Source organism: Abramis brama, assembly GCF_963993115.1.
Source record: "Abramis brama genome assembly, chromosome: 5".
In the NCBI taxonomy this organism is placed as follows: Eukaryota; Metazoa; Chordata; class Actinopteri; order Cypriniformes; family Leuciscidae; genus Abramis; species Abramis brama.
In genome coordinates, this window is record NC_139967.1 from 10,970,906 (window position 1) to 10,997,605 (window position 26,700).

A 26,700-nucleotide genomic window follows, 5' to 3' on the forward strand; every position below is an offset into this window, starting at 1 on the left:
TGTGTCTTATTAATGAACCTCTAAGCTGAGAAATGTGAATTATTTTGAGCCAAATCGTGATTATAATTGCCAAGAAGAGACATATGATTAAAGATATGATTAAAAATATCATTGTGAAAGTGATAAGCAAATTTGATAGTGGATGTGGTGTGTCTTCAAACCTCCGTGCTGTGCCCAATTACTCTGACAACCACAAATGATCTCACCACACAGGCTGTGGTTTAGGACGCATTGAACCGAAACCCTCAAACAACAGGATCCGTCACTATAGACCAGAGAGCAGCCTTCTCCAGGGCCTGACCAAAGCCCAATCAATAAAGCATCAGAAGGACCATAAGCCTGCATCATTCAACTAATCCAAGTAGATTCCCCACCGCAGAGCTGTATCTGTGCCACATCGGGACAGAACAAGTAGCACAAGGTGGGACAGACCATGAAAGCAGAGCAGAATTTGACAAGAGAATCTATCAAACTCTGAACTGACTGAGAATTAGAATGAACATCATTGTAATTCTTGTGTACAATGATATTAACTAGAATTTTACACTACCATTCAAAGGCTTGTAGAGAGCCCCTAAAGCAGGGGTTCTCAAATCTGGCCCTCAAGATCCATTTTCCTTCAGAGTTTAGCTTCAACCATGATCAAACTCACCTGCCTATATCTTTCTAGTGCTGTGTTCGAAATAAGCCACTATACCCTCATTCACTATTTCCTACATTACTCCACTTATATAGTTCACTTGAAGGAGTGAATGAAAACGAGTGAGTGAATTCGGACACTGAGTGTGCCGGAAAGGCTGCCGTTTTTGTATAATTTGTGCTTGCTGTTTAATAATCATTTGAAACTTAAGCCTGGAACACACCAAGCCGACGCCGATGAACTAGCGCTGATGAAAGCCGACTGTGTTGTCGCCTCGTGTCGGGGTAAAAAGCTGAACACACCGAGAGAACTACAGCCGACTGTCAGCTAGAATGCACATTCTGCGCCTGCGTGTAAGTGAGACAACTGTCTATTTCTGCAGATATATTCGTCTATATTCGTCATTCAAAAAGGGAAAGCGACACTGCAGGCTGTAGATACACAAACCATAAACAAAGCAGTGCGTGCTTACCGTTTTGAATATCAGTCCTGCTGAACACTTTCTTTATTCCACTCTGCTCGTGTTAATATTGAATTATTCACCAAGGAACACTCAGGTAAGATGACGTAACATTAGAACAGTCTTCTATCTGTACCGTTTTGACTTCTTTGCTCGCTGTTTTGCTATTATTCTCGTGCACTGACTCGTTCACTACGCTGAACAGCCCATCAGAGTTCCCTCTTTCACCGACGGCCCGATGCCGATTCAACATGTCGAATCGCTCAAAAAAAGCAGACGAGGACCCATTTCTGCCGACAGGGCGGAACACACTGAGAAAACTTAGCCGGCCGACGCACAAAAACTGCCCGACGGCCGACCATTGGCTTGGTGTATTCCAGGCTTTAGCAAACTGGCAGCTCCAGTAGTAATGAAAAGATTTATCTGGAACTGTCATGGAAACTAGCATGTATAAACTAAACAATTTAATTCAATTTAACAAATTATTTATGCCACATTGAACCAGCGGTTTGGAAAATGGATGGATGGATGATAAAAAAAGGATGGATGTTGAAAATAGATGGATGGATGTTTCAGCTGCAGGCGCCATCTTCTGGTGAGACACAGGATTTAATGCGGGACGACCATCGCAGCGCATTATGGGTATTCTCTAGCCGTTGAGCATACACCGGTTGTACACTCGTTATTGCAGTCCATTGTGGGATTGAATGAGTGCCCTCGATAATGTCCACTATGGTTTCGGACACCACTACAAATGGCTATCCCCTCAAATAGTGCCATGGGCTATTTTGGAAACAGCCTAGTAGTCCTGAAGACCTTGATTAGCTTTTTCAGGTGTGTTTAATTAGGGTTGGTGCTAAACTCTGCAAGAAAAGTGGAATGCCAGGAAAGTCGAGGGCCAGAGTTGAGAATCTCTGTCCTAAAGGGACATGGTGATGTAAAAATATATGAAAGGGGAGGAGATTTGTCAATAATTTTGCGATCTCTTATAAATGTTTTACATTCCACCAATAAACTTTTGCGAGAGAACGCAAAAAGTTTTGCAAGCAAAAGCAAAGTTTCTCAGGGGAGCGCAAATGTTTTGTGAGTGAAGGCAATGAGATTTTAATTTATAATCTATGAGATTTTAACTACACTTTCTTAGAAAAGAAGAAGCTGCATAGTTTAAAATGTCATACCCAGAGCACATGTAGTTTAATAGTTAGGGTTTTGAAAAATAGTGATGCTTACCATAGAAAGCACTACTAACTAAAGATCAATATGAATTTAACAGGAAACTGCATAAAGTGCGGTAGTCTCATTTACACAGCATTACTTCAGCGGATGGAGAGCATGTGCACTAAAAATAGAACTCAATTAAGGCACATTAACACTTTAGGAATTATCAATACATGCCTCTAATTATTTCATGATGTCATGTCTGGGTGATTCCAATGCCAGACCATTCGATCTGGTGCAATTTGGGTTTGGGGGATTATTGACGTTCAGAGAACTGGAACAGGAAGGTGTGAATGCCACTCTGGTAAGGCAGATTGGCACTGAAAGAGGTCATAGTTAATGTCAGCATAATAACAATGACAAGTCATTTTGTTGCTTTGTAAGAGAAACTATCCAATTATTCGTAACTTTAAACTTAGAAGCTAAAACTCGAGAAAAAAAAAAGAAGAAGAAAAAAACAGACTCCCAAGGGGAAGCGGCAGTGTCACCTGATCCCCCACAATGCACTGTGTCTAAGTACATCACTGCTGGCTGTCATTATCAGCGCCATGCACCTGCTATAAATGCAATGGCTTTCATCTTGTATTAATACAAAGCTAAACAGCCATAAAATCATCTAGCCGCACACTTCACCTCCAAGGCCTCGATGGCAGCTCGTAACTGACCATAATTAAGCTTTGAAATACAAGCTTGTTAAAGTGATCACACTAGTGAAATGTGCAGGTCACAGCAGAAAACAATTAACTCACATACTGCTCTCACCCTTAAAGTAACTGAATAATTACAACAACAATCTACACGCACTAGCAAGTCAGCAGACCACGAGCCAAAAATCAAGACTAATACGGTGGGCCATCAACACTAAGGCACAAGGCATCAAGCAAAACAAACAATAAACATGAAAAATTACGCATAATGTCTGGACAAACAAGTGGGAGGAGCTGCACGTGGTCATCGGCATAAAACTAAACACACTTCTGACAGCTGTAAGCACACTTCAAGTTAACCTCTAATTAGCAGATTCATTACATTTCTCCTCCTGTATCACACAGCTCACTTGAGCATGTCAGAATCCAATTAGGAGATGTCTTTCATAGCCATTGTATGCGTCTGCATTCCCGTCTCACAATTTCAAAGGCTTATTGTTGACAAGCGAAGCCGCTAAGTCCTATGTCCCACATTTCTGTGGTTCAGTTGATTTCCTGTATGTGCTAATCAGTGTTGGGCAAATGTTAGCGACTGTTACATAAAAAAAAGAAACTAATTATGGTGTATGGAAAGAAATGTGACTTCTGCGTTACTGTTAGCTGCCTGAAGCTCTCTCTTTCTGAATGGCAGTCTAACACAGTGTTTGTCTTCCCGACTTTGTTGGCATATAATAACAATATCTCTTATAGAAACAAAGCAACATTTCAACAAACGTTTAGGTCTTTATCAGGCAAAATCTTTGTAGACAGCTTCATTACATTCACATGAATTATTTTAATAAATGTAATACGACATCAACCCTTGTTATTTTGTGATTCTTTGTCTGCTACACAATCGTTCAAAAGTTTGAGGTCAGTTAGATTTCTTTCTTAGAATAAAATTAATACTTTTATTCAGCAAGGACACATAAATTTGGTGATAGTAAAGACATTTAAAAAGTTACAAAGTATATCTATTTCAAACAAATGCTGTTCTTTTGAACTTTCTATTCATCGAAGAACATCAACATTAATACTACTACTACTAATAAATAGTTATTGACCCCCAAATCAGTGTTAGCTTGATTTCTGAAGGATCATGTGACACCGAAGACTGGAGTATTAACTGTCGATATTTTACCATCCCTTTACAATCACAGAAATTAATTACATTTTAAAGTATAATAAAATAGAAAAACATTATTTTAAATTGTAATAATATTTCACAAAATGACAGTTTTTACTGTAATTTTATTTTTAAAAGTCCTTGGTAAGCATACAACACTTTCACAAAAAAAAAAATAGAAAAAAAAGAAAAAATATTACCGACCCAAATTGTTTGAACGTATACTTTATAAAAAGAATAATATATTTATTATTATATTTTATAATAAATACAAACATAAATAGTATACAGTGTGTCATATGATGTACACACAATATAAAAGTACATCAAATGCACAACAAACACAGGACAACAAAATATTAAAATTAAAGGTAAAATAAAGTATTATTATTAAATAAATTAAATTATTAATAGTAATAATAATAATAATAATAATAATTTTACTTTCCAAAAAGTTCATTCTAAAAAGTAATGTGATTTTGTAAGACTGGAGGTAATTCAGGGGAGTTGAACAGCTAATGCTGCCAAACTAAAAATCATTTCAAACTTTAACAGGTGGCACAGCAGGGAGACACTGAGCATCAATATTTCACACTGTCTAACATTCACTTTTCATCTAACAAGCGTGGACCCTTGACACACACACACACACACACACACACACACACACACACACACACACACCGCAATCAAAATACACTTCTAGCACAATCTCACTCTTCTTCTAAATACGTATTATCATTGATCAATTTGAAATGCGTATATACAAACATTTTAAATATAATTAACCTCTAAACCCCATCTAAAAGACATTTGCTGTGCTTTTTTTCCTGTTATTCTCTTCTCTTTCTAGTTTCCCATTGATAAGCTGTGAGAGGTAAATTGGTGAAGGCACTTAGTGTCGATTTAATGCAAACCCATTAAACACACGAAGGGAAAACGGACGCTCAGGTCCCGCCGAGCACATTCCCTCACGCAAATTCAGCTTTTAATGTACCTCTCGTTTGTTCCAGCAGGCCTGAGAAAGGCAGATGTAAAGAAGTGAAGTAAATAGGAAAACAGGAGAGAACACGGGATACAAAAACAGAGCGCACACATACCATTAGCATTAGCGGGATGCGTTTTTCTCGATTAATCGTTAATACAACCTACTTTTGTCCTCCCGACAAGCCTTATCAAGCAAAACATTGAAGAACTCTTTTTGGATTATATGTGGAATACAAATACGAACGGGCAGCAATATCTACCAAATCATTCTCTCTGTCTGAATTTCTCTCTCACAGACACGCACACAATTCCATTTCACCGAGCCAAATTGCTGTGCAATGGCCCTGCTTTGAAGGAGAATGCTCGGAAAGCTCTAGAGGTGAAAAGGTGGGAGAGGAAAGGAAAAGAGTGAGAGAGAAGAAGACGAGAGCATCTTGGCAGGTCTTGGCAGTTCTGGCACTGAGACTGATAGATCAGATGTAATTGACAATTAGCTTCATGACACTCTGAATTACAGGCCCCCTAATAGGGCCAGAAACACGAGAAACTTTCCTCCAAACCCTGTTTTTGTGCCGTCTGTGTGTGTGTGCGTCAGCCTCATGACCCTCTCTGGTGTGTAATGATTCCACTAACCACGCTGTAATATCCAGGTGAGTTAGCGTACATTAGGCTATGTGTGTTTGCTCTCCGCTGCAACCCCTTTCTCTGACACACAGAATAAGCGTGTGCTCTTTTATTTACGGCGTGACTCTTGGCTCCATTACTTTGCCTTTTGAAGAATTAGCCTCTGAAAGCTTGTAAAAATTTGCGAGTGTGTGTGTATCTGTGCCCTACATTTATTCATCTAATTCTCATTCTGACACACTCACTGGACCTTCAGATGAGTCCTTAATAAAGACATAAGTATCTCACTTGTGAACAATGTACTTGACAAATAATGGTGTGCATTCTCCCTAGATTCCATTAGGTTTTGTTATAGCAAAAAAGGCATTCCATGTTCTTTTGAGAGAGAATAATTAGAAATGTTAGATGAATATAATAATAAAAGTAATAGAATGAAAAGTAGCTAGTAGGACCATTGAGGTTTTTTTGTGAGTGAATACAAACACAATACAAATTGTGAACACAAAAAACACACATCATTAAAGGGGTTGATTGAATAATATTAAAAACATTATAAATATGAATGATTAAAATATGAATAATATTATTATTAAAATATTATTATGGGGGGGGGGGGGGGGATACGGCCACTTTTGACTGGGAGGAGTATGTGTGTGACCCTTAAATGAGGAGCACCAGAGGGTTCAACATGTTTTTAACGGTTAAAAGTTTAGCAGTAACCACATACATATTAATTTACCCTAGTAGAATGTAACATATAGATTGACCTACTGAGGTGGACCAAGATTCCTCAAGGCTAAGCATCTCTTTTTACTGACACTTTGCTGTTATAGAGAAAAAAAATTGTTTTCATCTTTTCATGGAAAGAGCCTTGTATTACCAGAAGTGAGTGGGAAACAGTACTACAAAAAAGAAAAGTACACAATAAGAGAAAGCAGCAAAAAAAAAGTAATTTAAGCACTCCTATGTGTCACAAACAAGTGATCCACCGCTGAGTCATGGCCCTGACAGCTGTAATTATCATTGTTCTTTAATAAAGTGTCTACCAGTCAAGAACAATCATAATTGCTTTCCCTATAAATGCCTTCATATAGATTTTCTCTGCTGTATTTTTGACATGCTGAAGAATCTTCCTCTTCCAAAAAGAAAACCCTACCTATTTCTTAATTTGATTACTTTGTTTTGCTCGTACCTTAGCTATCGATTGCATTTACTTTCTGATGGGATTTATTTATTTTATTTTTGTGTTGTTGATTGTATTTACAGGGTAAAACGGCCCCTGAAGAGGGAGTGATAAATCTAAGTTGGCAAGGAAACAATGAATAGAACAGTGATCAAAGCCCTTGGTGGACTGTGTGCCTCCGTTAGGCCTGTTAAGGGCTCCGGTCCCTGGAGCCGCCGTCATCCAGGCCCTCGGAATACAACGCTCTGTCTTATTCAGAAACACAAAGGGAGAGTCGGACTATTAAACACTTCGGAAAAAATGCAAAACATCACCATTTACGCTCTCGTTTTAGGACTTTCTTTTTCCGATGCCACTGTTCCCTCCACTCTTTATTTGACCTGTGGGAAACAGCCATTCATCATACCGTATTATTAAAACTAGGCATGGCAGCTCCATGTTCAGCTTGTGATAAATATAGACAAGACTGCTCTCTCTCTCTCTCTCTCTTACACACACACACATTCACACAAACTCTCTCGTTTGCTTTCTTATTCTCTCCTCAACCTGCCTTTGCTAGCTCAAAGTAAGCTAATGAGGAAGACGAACAGAGATATAGAGACACCAATATGGCGAGTGTGTGAAAAAACTTGAAGAAGGTGGCATATGAAGGTACAGTTGAGAAATGAAAGGTAAAGGCCCAAATGAATTGCTTCAGGCAGGACAATGTTTAAATTTCCTGTCTTTAATTACATTGACCAATCCCAGCAGGTCCAGCCGCTGCTTCAGGCCCCTCTTTCTCAGGGATGTTACGTCCAAGGAGGCAAGGAAGGCAGTGCCGATGAGAAAATAAGCAACAGTACAAAAATGAAAGCAAAAAATATGAGATGAAATGATGTGTAAACCACCCATTTTCCTAAAGCTACCAACGGCGACACCATTGGTTAATCTTTCAGAAGGAGGCTGAAACTGAAGCTCTAAAGTGTGACATTGATTGTGAGGTGGATGATGGCAAAAAATGAAAGAGGATGCTTACACTCGTGATTGGCTGATTACCCTGTCAGTGAGATAATGGCTCCTTATCAAGTTTGCAACCTTTCTGCAAATCTGCCAGAATGGGTCAAATTGATGGAAATAGATGGACTAAGTACAAAGTAAACAACTCACACCATACAACAAATTCACAACTGAACCTGAAATTACATGAAATGATCTTTGAGCGAGTCCATCTAAGTAATCACTCTGTTAAAGTTTTAAATCCACCTCCATCTCTCCAAACTTGGCACCAACAGTGTTTACCAAGGATTTTTTCACCAATGGTCCAAAAAGATGATTCCAAATAATAGTTGAATTTGAAACATAACAGATAGACAGAACTGTAATTATTTGATTAATTAAAAAGCGCATAAACATAAGAACTTGACTGGACTTGATATTAATAAATAATATGTAAAATATCAGGATATAATTTTAACATATATGGTATATATTATGTTCTGTGTAAAAAATACACAATAATGGAAAAAAAATTCAAAAAGCAGTTTTTCTTTAACTTAAATATTGAATTAATTGATGTATTTATACACTTGGAACTCCTATACAAACTAAAATTTACTGAATCATTATCAGCGGTTCTTTACTGTTGTTAACCTTTTATAAAACATTCTCATGCTAATTATTGTCTGAAATAAAAATCTGAAAATATAAATCAAATATAAATCATAATAGTGTTACTTATACAAACTTCTAAATGCAATTAAATCATATATCACTTCCAAGCAAATTAATGTGTAATAATATAATTGATGCCACCTATAAAAAGGTGAAAACACATTAGTGCAATTCCACTGTAATACAGAGCTGTGATATCTTCATATTTTATAATTTTCCTTAACAAAATAACTGATCAAAAATGCAGCAAAATCATTATGGAAATGAAACAGCGTTTGTGAAATTGCAAACTGCCCTATTATTTCTATCAATGCTGTTGTCATTTGAATATTGCTACACCAAACCATACAGTGTTATATTATAGTATAGTATGTAACTGTAAGTTAAAACTATGGAATATCGAAACTGTATAAACATCAAATGGAAAATTAACCACAAGTTTACATTCTAAAAAGCCCAATGCCGCACACAAGATGTTGATTCCTCATTTCCGAAGTCTTCTCTACTGCCCTAATTCGTCATGAAACACATCCATCCCCCTCAATCGCTCGTGCTGTGATTGTCTTCATATCGTTCCATACATCTCCATTGCTATAACCCATTAATCATTCACACAACATGAAACAGTAATCGAAATAAACCACAATACTGCATAAGAAATTCATTTAAAGTCTCCTCTTTGCCCATTTCTCCATAGCAACGGCTCATCGCCGTGCAAATTTATAATTTCAAATACGGCTGCTATTAAGCATCGCACTGCCTCTCTCTCGCTCACTTGCCCCGCTCTTGCTATCTTTCCCTAATGTAAACAAACGCAGGCAGACTGGCATTAAGCAGCACAGCTGAAAGCCCCGCCCCTCTCGTAGCTACACGGCCCGCTGGGTATTTCAGCAACTCATTGGAATCTTCAAACAACAAAGATAAACAAGTGTTCCAATTAAGAATTAATTACCGCTCAGACACTCAACTGCTTCTGCTCACTCCACTGGGAACAACACAAACTGCAGGAAACACACACACACATAGCAAGAAAGATAAGATAGAGGGGTCACATACAGAACACATACAGAAGAAAAGGTGAGTATGAAGGCAGAAGGTACGAGAGAGAGAGAGAGAGAGAGAGAGAGAGAGAGAGAGAGAGAGAGAGAGAGAGAGAGAGAGAGAGAGAAGCTAAGAAAATGGCCTGGAGGTATCACCGTCTGGGGCTTAAAACACTCTAACAAGCCCAAAGCAGAATTACACAGCACCTCAGATGTAAGGAAACAGCCACACTGATCCAATTTATAACTGGCTTTCAACACCAAAGAGTGGAGAGGGGCGAAATAGCCTCTTTCAGTACATACTCATTGTGGGTAAAATAGCGTCTACACAGCAAGGCAAATTACTGCTAATAGGTCGTATCTCTGCTGGAACTCACCAAGTACTAAAAGCTACTCTGAGCACAAATATGTCCTGTTAAGAGTTTATTTATGGGGTAAATCCACACAGGATGGGTTTTTAAAGAGAGTTTTTGATGTAGAAATGAAATGACATATGCGGTGCAGTTTATTACTTACCATCACTGATGTATAAACTTAATCTTCTACAAAAACATTACCTTTATCACACCCTGTACCACATCTTTTCTTCTCCTTTTGCCTATCTTTTTTTTTTTTTTTACTCTTGTGTGTGTGTGTGTGTGTGTGTGTGTGTGTGTGTGTGTGTGTGTGTGTGTGTGTGTGTGTGTGTGTGTGTGTGTTCTTTGTTAATGATCAGCGTTGGGCCACTTCCACAGGAAGTCCAGGACTCCAGCATGGACTCCTTCATCTTCTGACCTTTTCTGCCTGGAAGTCTCTGAAGTCATGTGTCTCTGTATTTCTTTACTGACAGGTACTCAGGAACTCTAACAAGCTCTAACTTTAAGAGGTTTTGACTGAATGTCAGAAAAGATGGAAAGACAAATTGAGGAAAGAGAGAATTTATAAAATAATAATAATTACATACATTTATTTTTACAACATTTACAATGTTTAAACATATATTATTAAACTACATTAGTTAACATTAACTATCAATGAAAAACACTTCTAAAGCATTTTTGTTTTATTTTAGTTAAATGTTCATTTTAACATTTACTAATACATTATTAAAATAAAAAGGTGTATCTGTTAATATTATTAAATGAACCTGAGCTAACTTGAACGAACAATAAAGTTAACAAAGGTTAATACATACTGTAACAAATGTATTGCTCATTGTTAGTTGCATTAATGCATTAACAAATGGCACCTTATTTTAAAGTGTTTCCACATTTTAACTTAAGTTATATTTTATATATGTACATAAAAATTAATATATATTTTTATATACATTTAATTATAGGTAAAATGTTTAAAATGTTTTTGAAAGAAGTCTCTTATGCTCTAAAAGGCTGAATTTATTTGTAACAATATAGAAGTTGTCACTGTCACTTTGGATTAATTTAATGAATTCTTGCTAAATAAAAGTATTGATTTCTTTTCAAATATATACAGTATATACTACATAGATAGAAACAAAGAATCTAGAAAAAATATATGTGATACAACTATAAAATACACTCTTATCCTCCTGCCTCAGTCTCTATGACTTTCCCCCACAGTGGAAACAGCCATTCAGCACTGCGAGAGGCTCCATGGTGAGAGCGAGCTGATGGGTGTGTGCTGGAATCATGTACCCCAGCAGGAGAGCCCAGTTAGGAGCTGTGAGAGTCACCTCTCCCCCCTGCTGAAGGCACATGTCTCATGGAGCTCCAAACAGCAGGGGAGGAACACATGACCTGACCCATCTGAAGGTCAAAACACAAGGGTGATAAAAAAAAAAAAGGTGTCTAGGTCGTGGCCTAGTGGTTATCACAAGTCTTGATGCAGGACACTAAGGCCCACATCATGTCCGGATCCTCTTTTCTTTTTCATTATAATCTCCTGTCAACTCAATAATATCTCATCAATAAAAAGTGCTAAAACGTAAATACATAAACAATACCCAAATAAAATAAATGAACATTTTCTCATCTGTACGTAATGCAGTCACAATAAAAAACGGACATTGTACAGTGGAAATTCCTCACACCAGCTTTAACTTTGGACCAAACATACCCATACATCTCTCTTGCTCTTTCATCTTCACTATTGACTGCTCATGCTATATTTTAGAGAGCACAGAGATAGCTGCTGCTTTCTGTTTGCTCTAAGCGTTCTTTGCATCCTATGGTTCTGACATGACAAAGTATTGTTGTTCATATCACACAGAACCACAGGAGGCTGCTTGTCTGAAAGACTGACATAGTTCCCTACAGAGCTTAATCCCTAAAACACAGTTCAGGTGGATGATTTTGTTGGATGATACAATTTCATCATCAAATTCAGCACTGCCTGCCCCTAAACAGCATATATCAAAACACAACAAACTGTTGCTGGTTGCTTTATACCAGAGTCTCATTAAATAAGAACTTCGGCTAGGGAACTGACTTAATGTGACTTTTTTTTAAAGGAAATATATAAATAAATAGGAGTTTTGCTTAATTGTCATGAAAAATATGTAAATGAATCATAAAATGCTGCAAGACTAATGGGGGCTTCAGTTTCATTAAATGGGAATTCTGGCTAACGAAGGGAAACTTGGTGCATGTCCAGGACTAGAATGTTATTCAAAGAATCTAAATGACACAATTATGTAATCTAAATGACACAGCATTGTTCTCCAATCAACAAAGCATTTTCAGGACCTTATGTCAGATAAACCTGTTTAAGTGTTCTTTTAGATTAAAGAAGATATGTGTAATTGTAATTTCCATTAACCCTGTTTAAAGGGGACTACATTTATGAAATTAAATAAGATTTCTTTTTTTTTGTTCAACATATCACTGGAATTTCCAAAATTATTATCTATGAATTAAAGAAAAAACAGGGGACAGTATATTGGAGAAGTATTTGGGAATAAACACATATTACCTAAGGACAACGCTAGAAAATATTGAGATGATTTTGTGTGAATGGTGCGTTCTCACCTCAGCGATGGGTACGATACCCTGTATGTCTCTCTGGCTGATGTAGACAGTGTAGATGACTTCGGCAGACGCTCCAGTGGAGGGATACTCTATCCGCCAGCGGATGGACTGCGATGACCGCAGGTTGATGAAATTGTCAATCTCAAAGTCCACCCACATGATCTCATAGAAGGAACCATCAAGTCTGTTGAGAAAAAGAGATAGACAGATGTTAGATGAGCGAGAGAGAGCGAGAAAGCAAGAGAGAGCGAGAGAGAGAGAGAGAGAGAGAGAGAGAGTCTAGGATGAAGTAAGATCAAAGGCTTTAGTACTACCACTACTGCCCAGAGACAGATTTTATCCTGTGTTTTGATGTCTATTCACACATCCTCCAGGACAGCAGGGGGCAGTATAGCAATTGCCCTCCTACAAAAATCTAGTATAAAAAACTGATGATGTGATGCCCTTATAACAAAGAGGCCTTTATAGGCTGCATCCGACTTCTATATAATAAATGAAAAACAGTATGTGAAAAGAGCAGTAAAAAAGAAAAGCGTTGGCAAAAAGTACCTGGATGACTGACTACTTCCGACGAGATACTTAAGTACGCATCTAATGGATACTTTACTATCCCACTTTACTATTTCTCAATGGTGTACAATAATTATTGTTTTCTTGGCACTGTTTGGGTCTTAATGATATACTTACAGTATGCAATAATAAGTTGTTTATTAAAGCTGCAGTCCATAACTTTTGGCACTCTAGCGGTTAATAAACAGAACTGCATGTGTCTTGCGAAAGAACATTATAGCTGGAGCTACTTCTTTCTGTTTATGTCAATAACGAGTCACGCAGGTACTGGGCTACTCCGCAGAGGTACGGTATAAACACTTATTGTAGGTGTACTGTAGTGATTCAGGATAAGACAAAAACACGGTTTGCAAAATGGATGCATGATGTACTCGCTTATTATATAAATTGTGTACATTTTTAACACAAAAGTTTATGGACTGCAGCTTTAAATATAGCAACCTTTATTAATCTCTAAATTTGGGTTAAATCTATTACATGTGTATAGTACTGTATGTGTTTTGTTTTTATAAGGTTTATATTATAGTCTATTGTCTATTGTCCTGTTTTTATTGTTATATTGTGCGAACTGTGAGTAGGCTACTTCACTGTCTTCTTATATTGCAGCTAACGCACTTCAATTTTCCATGTGGAATCAATAAAGTACCTACCTACCATGAGGCCACGGGAAACAGGTTGTGAATGGCAGTAAAGCAGCGCAACTGACACTGGTAGGTCACATGATAATGACAACATAACGAATGTAGTACATTCGATTTACATTCATACTACACACATTTTTTAATGTTTGTGAAGTAATTACTTATTCAAGATAAGTATCTACCCAGAGAGTTTGCGATTTCAAATGCAGCCATGCTCTTTTTCACAGGTGAGCAGTGATGTGAATTAAAGTAAAAAAATATATATTTTAAATATTTAAATATAATTTAAAAAAAATAGATGATAATTAATAAATTGGGGGATTAGCTTAATTGTAATGAAAATATTGTCAAAAATGCCAAAAATGCATGTTCTCAATAGCAAATAAAAAGAAAAATTATACAAACTATTTAAAGGGTTAGTTCACCCAAAAATGAAAATTCTATCATTAATTACTCACCCTCATGTCATTCCAAACCCGTCAGACTTTCGTTCACTTTCAGAACACAAATAAAGATCTTTTTGATGAAATCTGAGAGCTTTCTGTCCCTCCATTGACAGTCTACGCAACTACCACTTTGACGCTTCAAAAAGTTCATGTAAGATCATAAAACTAATACATATGAATTGAGCGGTTTAATCCAAATTTTATAGAAAAAGCCTTGATCGCTTTATATGATGAACAGAATGAATTTAGGCTTTTATTCACATATAGACATTGATCAGCAAACATAAACAGAAGCTCAACCAAACCTGATTTAAGCGCGAGAACAAACCATTTGCGGAAGCTCAAACGTGCTGCGTAACACGGGAATGAACATCACTGGTTCTCGCACATCAAGCGAACATGCTTGAGCTTACGTTTACCATAACTGATGAGTGAGTTGATGAATGTTTATATGTGAACAAAAGCCTACATTCAATCTGTTCAACATATAAAGTGATCCAGTCTCATCAGAAAATTTGGACTAAACCACTGAAATCAAATTCATTAAAAAGATCTTAATTTGTGTTCCGAAAATGAATGAAAGTCTAATGGGTTTGGAATGACATGGGGGTGAGTAAATGATGACAGAATTTTCATTTTGGGGTAAATTATCCCTTTAACCAGGTAACATGAAATGCTTAACTCTAACATTTGCCAAACATATAACAAAAAAATCTGATTACTATACTAATAAAAAATATTAGGTGATGAATACTTTGTATCCTCATTATGTATAGATTAGATTACTGTATAAGTTTCACTAGAGTGCCTTCTGTTTAATGGACATAAAATATCTCAAAAGATATTAACAATTTAAAGGGTTTCCTCTCTGTAATCACATCCACAGTATACTTGAGTGCTTGATCTGCACAGGAAATTAGAACAATAGAAGCTCATTAAGTAAGATTTACTGTGGGAAACAATAGTAACAGCCGGTAGACAATGCATCTTAAAACAATTAATGAATAACGTGATGTCTGTGCATTAGTGTGAGTGTTAGAAACTGAGAAAAAAGAGATAAAAAGCATGGTAGCATTGCAGAACTAAAAAACCACAGTTTCTGTCTCAGACCGTTACGGGTATGCATTCACAAAACCTGCTCACCATAACACATGGAACAGGAGATTTCAGCCAGCTTTTGCCATTTTTTGTGCAATATGCATTCGGCTGTCATTCTAAGGGTCAGCACGCACAGGTTTTTAGCAGTATGCCAGGAAACAAAGTCATATTAACAAGATACCGAACCAAGATGTTCACAAGTTTTATTTATGGCACTTAGTACTGCAGCAAATAAACAGGATATTCCCGACCACTGTATATGGCTGTGTTTTATGCACATGAAATAATGTGTATTTTGGTGAGGCTGAAATTGTGATCAAAGACTATTATTTGAATGTGCTATTATTATGCTCTCTTTCATTTCATGTTTACACACCCCTAAACAGCACAGAAACCAAATGACCTGTGATTAGTGGCTTTACATGACGATCAGACAAGTCTTTTCCAATCTAAGTGGTCAGTTTTTGGCTGAATATACTACAAAATGGAGCAAACTTGTCGAGAGTAAAAAGTCTTGCTCTGTGATGCACACATACACACACCAAGTTTGAATCCTGCAAAATCCATTTATGTGAATGACAGAAAACTCTTCCTGATTGCTTTCTCTTGTTTTTCTTATGAATGAACGCACACAGTTAGATCACAACCTCTCTAAATGCTCCAAGTTGATCTTTAACCTCAGATCAACAGGGGCCAAATAACTGCCTCCCCCCTCCATCCTTGTTATGACACCCCCAAAATGAGTTCAATTACACTCGCCCAATCGGCCGCTTGATGGATGTGCTGCTGTCTGACCTCTTCCTCCTTCAAAAAGAATGTTCTAGAAGCAGTAAATGAATCAATAAACCAACAGACAATACTTTATTGCAGAGATGGCATACGTCTACGGGGAGTGGGGAGAGAGGGAGGGCGGCCAGTCAGAAAACGAGAGATAAATAATGTTATGGAGAACGAGAGCAAGGAAAAAAGAATCAGTCACAGTCCCTCTCTGTCTCTTCTGGAAGCGCAATGTCATTTCTCTGAATAGCATGAGCATTTTGTCATTATTCACTCATTTTGAGTCAGACAGCGATCTTGCCCAAACACTCGGCTACGCTGAACAATGAGCCGCAGACAAGCAAAACACATGCACACGTGGTCTTGCACAATTATACGCAAACACAAATGTGCTGAACAGGACTTTCACGAGCGTTAAGAGGATTAGTTATGTAGAAGCAGATGAGAAGTAGAAAGGACAGCAAAGTTGTTAAGCATTATAAATGGCTGGATAATAAGCAGGGCAGAAGAGCGTATGGCAAAGGAGAGATGCATTATGGGAATTCTGTGTTTCTTTTAAAGGCATAGTTCACTCAAAAATGAAAAGTCTGACTCAACCTCATGTTCTAACCTGCAATTCGCAAAAAGAGATTTGAGCATTGAATATCTCTCAAATCTCATTTGTGTCATAATCAAGAAACAATCATTGATGTTGTCAAACCTTCAAATGCCAATTTTAAAGGGATACTCCACTTTTTTTTTGGAAATAGGCTCATTTTACAACTCCCCCAGAGTTAAACAGTTGAGTTTTACCGTTTTCGAATCCATTCAGCCGAAATCCGGGTCTGGTGGTACCACTTTTAGCATAGCTTAGCATAGATAATTGAATCGGACAGGACCATTAGCATCTCTCTCAAAAAAATGACCAAAGAGTTTCGATATTTTTCCTATTTAAAACTTGAGATCTTTTTTTTCTCAGAAATAATTGTAAAAATTTCAAATTTATATTTTTTTAATGTTCTATGAGAAAATACTTTCTCTCAAAACTTTTTTTAGTCTCAAATATTATTATTTTTTGCTACTGGTATGAAAACTTTTTCTCTCAAATATTATTTTTTCTCTCATGAAATGCTTTTTTGCTATCAGTGTGATAACTTTTTCTCTCAAACTTTTTTTTTTCTCTCAGATCATTTATTTTCTCGCATGTAATAAAGACACAATTCTAGCTCCATACGAACTATACTCTCATTCCTGCATAATAATCAAGAAACTTTGCTGCCGTACCATGAGTCCAGTAGGCGTAATGATATGACGCAGGGCCTGAAAATAGTCCCCAGCTCGGTAACTTCCAACGTGACCGGGACTAAGTTTGTCTAACCTATTAGACCTATTTTCAGGCGCTGCGTCATATTATTACGCCTGCTGCACCCATGGTACGGCAGCAAAGTTTCTTGATTATTACGCAGGGATGAGAGTACAACCTTTACGAAACCAATGGCCAATAACATAACCCCTTGGAAATGTAATTAGCATTGAATTTTTGTGTTTTTAAGTGCATGTGATCATGTGTGTGTATTCTCACCCCCTCAGAAACTCTAATGCAATTGAGCAATTATCTTTACTTAAAGTAAGTTTGGAGGCATACAGGGAGAAAGTACAGGCACTAGTGCTTTGGAGTCAAAACACATACCTTCAGTCAGGATTTTTCAGTCTCTCTCTCAGCCATAATTAATTTAAGCGGAGGGAAGAAGAGAGAAGTCTCATTGTCCCCAGCTGTATTAATTAGCCATCATCGATTGGTTCAGGGTTTTTTTTGGCCGCCACAGATGCCGAAAAGGTAGGAGTGTTTATCTTATTGTAGGTTAGAAACCAAGCAACTGAGAGGAAGACACACAACCATACATCACTCGCCTGTTGTTTAACTTTTGTTGAGAAAGTCATGTTTTAGAGTGCTGGACAGAGGCAGAGGGGATTGAGAAGTGCAGTCAGCCAGACTGTCACATCAGTGACGGGTTCACTTAGGTAAACGTGTACTTCAGGACATCGCTTAAAGAGAGTTTCTCTGCAAGTGTCCACAAAGAGCGAGCCAAGGGCTTTCAGTTTTCAAGATGTCTCTAATTAATCTGTCACTGCATTAAAGTATTCTGCTTGAAGAGGTTAAAGTTATGATGTAATGGAAGTAGCAACAGATCTTTTCTTTCATATTGTGATGTACATACGAGTGTACATACCTTTACACATTTTATAAGCTCTTCTCGAGCTGTCAGCTACAGTGAGCACATTTAGCCCAGCACACAGCACTGGTTTGGATGTTCGACAAATTCCGTCGCAAAATATACGTCATAAAAGAGTGTTTTTTTTATATATGTTTAGGTTCTGTGTTAAAAATTACAGTGTGAAAACTAAGTGAACCAAGACTAAATGTCTAATTTTCTTTTCTGGTTCAGACCAAACAAACCGAACTACAAGTGTGAAAAAAAAAAGTAAAAAAATACAACACATTGATGAATCTTTCACAATAAGATCAATAAAATGCATTTACAAAATAGATATGGTCAGTTTTCATTTCATGCTGACTTTAAATTGTGATAGATATTTATCATTTTATTTAGAAAATACCTGCTAAAAATTAGTGATGCCTCACAGTGCAAAATTAGCTACAATGATACTAGAGCATTGTGGTTGGTTGTACAGGTGTTGTTATGAGTGGTTTTAAGCACAATGCTAAGTGGTTATCTAATACACAGACAATGGAATTGAAAATTGGATTCTTGGATTAAAAATTGAATTTCAAACCTGAAAAAATAGGATTATGAATAATCTTAAAGAAACATAGATAAATAAATAAAAATATATGAAATATACAGTATATGGTTTGTGAGTGCTGCTACCATTCAAGCAAAAGGGACACAAATCGAAAACAGAAAAACTTTTAGTTAATTTTTCATCTAAAATGTGTGTAGTAAAGAAGATATACAAAATAGAAGCATTTCAATACTGGTCTCATATACAAGTGCATGAATGTACGCCTATGTGGTCTTGCTCCCATGCAGCAGTGAGACAGATCGTTCAGACCCATCTTTGTCTTGGCTCAGGCTCAACGCAGAGGAACAATCACTTCAAGGAAGTTTGGTGAACTATATTTAGTGCCAGACACTGACCTAATTGCTATTTTGCCATGCACAAGCAAGGCAGGTAGAGAGTCAGCATTCAAAAGAGTGTGTGTGTGTGTGTGTGTGTGTGTGTGTGTGTGTGTGTGTGTGTGAGAGAGAGAGAGAGAGAGAGAGAGAGAGAGAGAGAGAGAGAGAGAGAGAGAGAGAGAGAGAGAGAGAGAGAGAGAGAGAGAGAGAGAGAGAGGGAGAGAGAGAGAGAGAGAGAGAGAGAGAGAGAGAGAGAGAGAGAGAGAGAGAGAGATTGGAAGAAGAACAATGTCATATCCTCGTTACTGACCGCTGGATACCAGCCAGAACTAAAGCTGTCATGGGACAAAGAACGAGAGGGTAAAAAACAGCGAGCATGAAAGAGAAAGGGAGAAAGAAAAAGAGAGGGAGGCAGCAGAATGTGTCGGGAGATTCACGGTTGCAGTGGCGTTCCAGTGTGTAGGAGTCAGTAACCGCAGTGACAGACGGGTGGAGCACAGCTGTCTGACGCTAAACTGTGCAGAGGTCCGTTCGGCTACATTGCCTTATCATACACACCACACAATAGCATACAAGTGTGTGTGTGAACAGGCATGTGTGTGTGTGTGTGTATGGCCTTGCCAACAGAGCCAAGAGAGTCTTCACACGCTATAGAGCCCAAAAGAGACAGAAATGTCATGCTAGCGATCTTTCTTTTTCCTCTCTCACCTTCATTCTCCCTTTCTCCACCTCTCTACTCTGTCAAGAACACAATGCCTCTTTCGACTCTGTCATTTCCCCATAGAGATCCTCTGCGGTATTTAGGTCATAGTGAATTTGAATCCAGCCTCGTAAAGCATATTCACTCCACAAAAACCCCACTGACTGCTCAAGAGGGCTCATATGCAGGGCTCGGTCTGTACTGGAAAACACAAGTTACATCAAGCCTATTAACGGTGAGTAAATTCAGAAGGAAATATATTTTAACAGGCAACAACTGTATCTTTGCTGAAGCAAAGTGGATCACTCAATGATTTATCGAAGTTTCATGTTTTAGCAGTACGTATTCTGAGAAGTGTACCTTCCTAAATCCTATTTACTTTGTTTCTATAATCCATGAAAAAAATGCAGTTTTTCTCTGCTCGCTTCTCAACAACTGGTGCTTCCCCTCAGCACAAGTTTGGTATAGTTGTAATTCCAACTTTGTGAATATTCATAGTGAATTATCGACGGCATGAGTCTGAACCAATGAAATGTGTTTTTCAAATCCATGCTGATGTAAACAAAACCAGCTGATTAATCGAAATCACCCCGTGCAGTGGCTCTTTGTGGTATCATGGAAGCGTCCATCCTTTGAAAACATGAAAAGTAAACAACAGAAATTTCAAATTTTCAAGCTTTTAATTCAATATTTCGTCGATATATGCCTGTTTTGTAATGGATATATGAATGATAGTGAGAGTGCTCAATCTTGTCTGAGAATCTTGCCGGAGCAATTGACAACTCAACTTATTATTGACTACTTCAGTGATAATGTGCCACCACCAAAACAAGATGATTGTGGACATTAATGTAGCAAATCTTGAACAATGGTTGGGCATGGACACAATATGAAACTGTCATGACTGTATGAAAATAAACTTTGCTACTGATGTGTTGATCATTAACATATCCATGCAGGAAATATCACGAAAATTCTTACAAATAGTTTAGTCTTTTTTTTAAGCTTGTTTACATGAGATGGGCTGTTATCATTGTTATTATTGATAATTTGTAGCATCATTTTGCTGCATGGATAACATGGGTAACAATGTTAAATCTTCTTTATAAACATATTTTCATGGTTTTCTAAATTATATATATGAGGATGATGAAGTAAGTTTTGTTGGAAAAATATCCATGAATGAAATAAACATAAAAAAAATAAAATAAAAAAATAAAATAAAATTCAATAAAGTTGAACATATATTTTCCATATAGATATGGTTTTTGACTGTTATTATCAGGTGTTATTTTGGTGTTATTAACAGGGATTTTATGGTATGGTTGCTAGGTCATTTTGTTTTGGAACTTTCAGAAAACTTTAAGTAGATTTTTCTCAAAATTGACTTTGCTGACTCAATCGACTTCAAACAGGTGTAGCTCATTTATTTTCTTTTTTTTAATTTTAACAATATATAATTTTTAATATATACTATATTTTTTAATATATAACTCATTTTTGAACATTCACTCATTCTGACTAAATTTGCCAGTACGGGTCACATATTAAAATAGAAAACAGTCATTTTACATTTTAATAATATTTCACAAAATGTCTGTTTTTACTGAATTTGAATACTGATTTAAAAAAGCAGCCTTAGTGAGCATTAGAGACTTCTTTCAAAAACATTTAAAAAATCGTACCGACCCCAAACTTATAATGTCAGTAAATATGCAAAACTGCATTTATGAGAATGAACTTACAATGTGCTACATACTGTGAGTAAAATAAGTATTTGAACACCCTGCTATTTTGCAAGTTCTCCCACTTAGAAATCATGGAGGGGTCTGAAATTGTCATCGTAGGTGCATGTCCACTGTGAGAGACATAATCTAAAATAAAAAAATCCAGAAATCACAATATATGATTTTTTAACTATTTATTTGTATGATACAGCTGCAAATAAGTATTTGAACACCTGAGAAAATCAATGTTAATATTTGGTACAGTAGCCTTTGTTTGCAATTACAGAGGTCAAACGTTTCCTGTAGTTTTTCACCAGGTTTGCACACACTGCAGGAGGGATTTTGGCCCACTCCTCCACACAGATCTTCTCTAGATCAGTCAGGTTTCTGGGCTGTCGCTGAGAAACACGGAGTTTGAGCTCCCTCCAAAGATTCTCTATTGGGTTTAGGTCTGGAGACTGGCTAGGCCACGCCAGAACCTTGATATGCTTCTTACGGACCCACTCCTTGGTTATCCTGGCTGTGTGCTTCGGGTCATTGTCATGTTGGAAGACCCAGCCTCGACCCATCTTCAATGCTCTAACTGAGGGAAGGAGGTTGTTCCCCAAAATCTCGCAATACATGGCCCCGGTCATCCTCTCCTTAATACAGTGCAGTCGCCCTGTCCCATGTGAAGAAAAACACCCCCAAAGCATGATGCTACCACCCCCATGCTTCACAGTAGGGATGGTGTTCTTGGGATGGTACTCATCATTCTTCTTCCTCCAAACATGTTTAGTGGAATTATGACCAAAAAGTTCTATTTTGGTCTCATCTGACCACATGACTTTCTCCCATGACTCCTCTGGATCATCCAAATGGTCATTGGTAAACTTAAGACGGGCCTTGACGTGCTGGTTTAAGCAGGGGAACCTTCCGTGCCATGCATGATTTCAAACCATGACGTCTTAGTGTATTACCAACAATAACCTTGGAAACGGTGGTCCCAGCTCTTTTCAGGTCATTGACCAGCTCCTCCCGTGTAGTTCTGGGCTGATTTCTCACCTTTCTTAGGATCATTGAGACCCCACGAGGTGAGATCTTGCATGGAGCCCCAGTCCGAGGGAGATTGACAGTCATGTTTAGCTTCTTCCATTTTCTAATGATTGCTCCAACAGTGGACCTTTTTTCACCAAGCTGCTTGGCAATTTCCCCGTAGCCCTTTCCAGCCTTGTGGAGGTGTACAATTTTGTCTCTAGTGTCTTTGGACAGCTCTTTGGTCTTGGCCATGTTAGTAGTTGGATTCTTACTGATTGTATGGGGTGGACATGTGTCTTTATGCAGCTAACGACCTCAAACAGGTGCATCTAATTTAGGATAATAAATGGAGTGGAGGTGGACATTTTAAAGGCAGACTAACAGGTCTTTGAGGGTCAGAATTCTAGCTGATAGACAGGTGTTCAAATACTTATTTGCAGCTGTATCATACAAATAAATAGTTAAAAAATCATATATTGTGATTTCTGGATTTTTTTTTTTAGATTATGTCTCTCACAGTGGACATGCACCTACGATGACAATTTCAGACCCCTCCATAATTTCCAAGTGGGAGAACTTGCAAAATAGCAGGGTGTTCAAATACTTATTTTCCTCACTGTATACTGCAAGAGGCAACAATGTACCATAATGCACAATATTGACCAAAAACAAACAAATAATATTAACTTTTTCCCTGCCAGCGTTTTATTTTAAGTTGCCAGCCACCGCTAGCTTTTTTGATCAGTTTCACAAAACTTTCAAGACCCCCAGAATATGTTGTTGTTTGAATATCTAAACATGCAATGTATCAAAATCTCTGCTTTTCTTTTTTATCAACACTTGGGTAAGTTTCATAAAAAAGCAACATTTTTGTCAAACATGCATAAGCAATACTTCTATCGCTTGTTTCCGTTTTTTGTTTTTTTTTGCCTGTGTTTTGATCTGGAGATTCTGTATTATATTTTAGAAGATGTGTAACAGCGCCCCCTACCGTATTACAGTGATATTACATAGATTGCCGGAAAATTCCATCAATAATGCGGGGAAACGTTGTCTCATAAATAACAGAAAATTTGGTCAATGCCGGGTAAAGAGTTATTCAGTCTGTTTTCTAGTAAATTATATAATTCACACAAACTAAATGTAGCCTACTTGAAGACAAGTAAAATTCTGTAAAATCATAATTTCCAGAAAACTGGAAAGCTTAAAGCTTCTTAATAGATTTTAAACTCAACAAGGATTTTTTTCTTGTTTTAAGCATGAACCTTACTAAAGTTACAGTGAAAGCTACTGTAAGCTGTTCAGAAGGCACAGTCAGTGCTGAATAACATTCATTCCTTTATTTTTTCACATTGCTACAATAGTCATTGGCACACATTCAAGTCATATCAGTCTGTATCAGCTTTACTTCTGTAGTGGCTGGATTCCACCTCTCTGCTGTTTGTCCACGCTGTAATCAGTCAAGACAAACACCATTTGACAAACTCCAACAAATTCAGGTACTGACTAGAACGCCACAGATGTGTGAACAGCTTATTCAAAGATTTTTATCATAGTGACTAGATATTATTCAGAAGAGAGAGAATAGAATACAAACCAGATTCAAACCTGACACCTACAGTACACGAGAACCATGGCTTAATGGTGACCGCTGGCTGCACTTGTCTTATTACAATACTTATTTTGTGTGAGGCAGCTGCATGCCATATTTTTATGTATGCTACACACCCATAACAAGCTGATTTTTAATAAATTATACAGAGAAAGCGAGCAATGTGACAATACTAGAATGCTCCCATCCCATTATAATCGCTAAAGCTGTCACTGCAAGTTTATGCTGTTTCACATGACTGTAAGTTCAGGGCAAGCTCACTGACTGTCCACAAACAGACTCCCATTATAACAAACACTGTCTACACTGCACAATAAATCTCTTATTTACACTGTGTCTACGCTTTGTTGATTATAATGAGAGTGTTCTAGTTTTGTGGTGTCTCGTTCCCAGTGTTTGCAGTCTGCATTGCAAGCGAGCAGTGCAACATCAACCAAATTCAAAATAATTCCCAATTATGTTTAAAAAAAAGAAGTTTTTTAAGCAAACAAGCACTCTGTGTGCTGCCGCAATAGGCCTTCGATTCACCACTGCATTCATACACACAATGGATAAGTCTGTTGTCTCTGATCGGTTACAATGCTTAAACATCGCAAAAGTCTTTACAAAATTATATTCACAGTAGTTCACCATGTAAGAAGCACCTGCCCTAAACACTATGCCACGGCTCCAACATATACATGAAGAGTGCTTAAACAGCATTAGTGACTCATGTAAAGAGAAGTACTCATCTCCCTGATAAAGTGTTTGAGAGCTATTTGTGAGCTGGTGTCCAGCACACACAGCTGAAGAAGTTTATTACGGCCCCAGTGCTCAAGGGTTTGGAAACTCACCAAGGCCAGTAAGTCAGCGGTGTGCTCTCTTATGTATCGAAAGGACAGATCTACTGTAAGAGCGAGTGTGTCTGTGTGTGACAGCTTGAATAGCACTAAATCAGATGTCCTCTCTCTCCCTTTTATAACGCCCACTCACTGCTAATGGCTTTGAAACTCAGCCAAGTTTTGCCCGGGTCTTTGTTAAATCACACACATAAACAGAAATTCTGATGCATATATACAGGCAGCAAAGTACATGCGTGAGTACACATGTTTATGCCATGTAGCACATGGATAATTTACAGATACACAGATAGACACAGGCAGATACATAGTTTACCATATGCAGCAGATGGATAGTTTCAGACAGAGGTATAGAATGATAGATGGAACATCAGACGATAGACCGTTAGATAAATAGAATGATAGAACAATTGAACGACAGATAGATAGATCATGAATTAAATAATAATACAGTTTTTTTTATTCGCTTTGGTACTATTTTCACAAGTAAGGTGTACATTTTCAAAACTCTTAGTACAAAAATCCAAACTGATCACACTTGTAACACAGCTAGTCATTCTTTCAAAACCTGATCTCATGCTTTCATTACAGTTATACATTTTTCAGTCCACATAATCATTGTTTCAAACACAAGATTATTGTAATATGTAATGAGAACATTTGGTTTAATCACAGAAACACAACAGTATGACCTTCTTTCAGTTTAGTACTTTTAACAATCAGCTTATTCAACAGCAAACAATGCAAGATACATGTTTCAAATCACTGTTGTTGCTGAAATAATTACAGTAATACAGGCTACAGTTGCCACATTAGAAGTAATTGAATCCATAATGTTTGTAATAGTATCTATCCAGTGTGTTATCAAAAGGTGTGATGAAGTACAGCCATGAGGTTCTGTGCTAACAGAGTTTACTGGCAATACAGTAAATGATTTCACTCTATACCATTTGACTGAATCTATACTGTAGTGGACCTTTACAAATGAAGGTTGAGTTACAGTAATTCGGCAGTCTGGTAATCTGTTTAGAACTGATAAGAATGTAAATGTGTACCTTGAAATGCAATGTAAGTCGCTTTGGATAAAAGCGTCTGCCAAATGCATAAATGTAATGTAAATGTTTACAGTATTGCATACATACTGTAATGTAAAATGCTGTATTTGATGCCATCTATCTACCTTCTACTGATGCATCTCTGATGTTTTACAGTCATTGACTTCCTCCCTTATACTCTATTCTGCTTTACAGTATTTGCACAAATGGCAAATTTCTCTCTCTCTCTCTCTCTCTCTCTCTCTCTCACTCTCACACACACTCTCATACACACACACACACATGCATGTGCACACACTTTGAACATCGTGGTGGTTATTATCTATAAATCGCTTATGTAAAAATAATTCATTACATTTGGTTTTCCATATCAGAAATTGCAAACAAGTTCCATAGAAACTGTGTATAGAATCAATATCTATAGAAATCTATAGATGCACCAAATGATTCATTGATTAACCATTAAGATCAGTAATAGACACATGTATTAAACTGAAC

General features: G+C 37.3%; 1 protein-coding gene across 1 annotated transcript in view; it reads right to left on the minus strand.

The window, feature by feature from the left end:
- The window catches only part of LOC311083454 (transmembrane protein 132C), a 257,203-nt gene that overhangs the window by 47,242 nt on the left and 183,261 nt on the right, over positions 1 to 26,700 (minus strand). Inside the window, exon 4 of the mRNA XM_084114985.1 lies at positions 12,602 to 12,785. Coding sequence (XP_083971111.1) covers positions 12,602 to 12,785 — 184 coding nt within the window. The remainder of the gene's footprint in view (positions 1 to 12,601; positions 12,786 to 26,700) is intronic.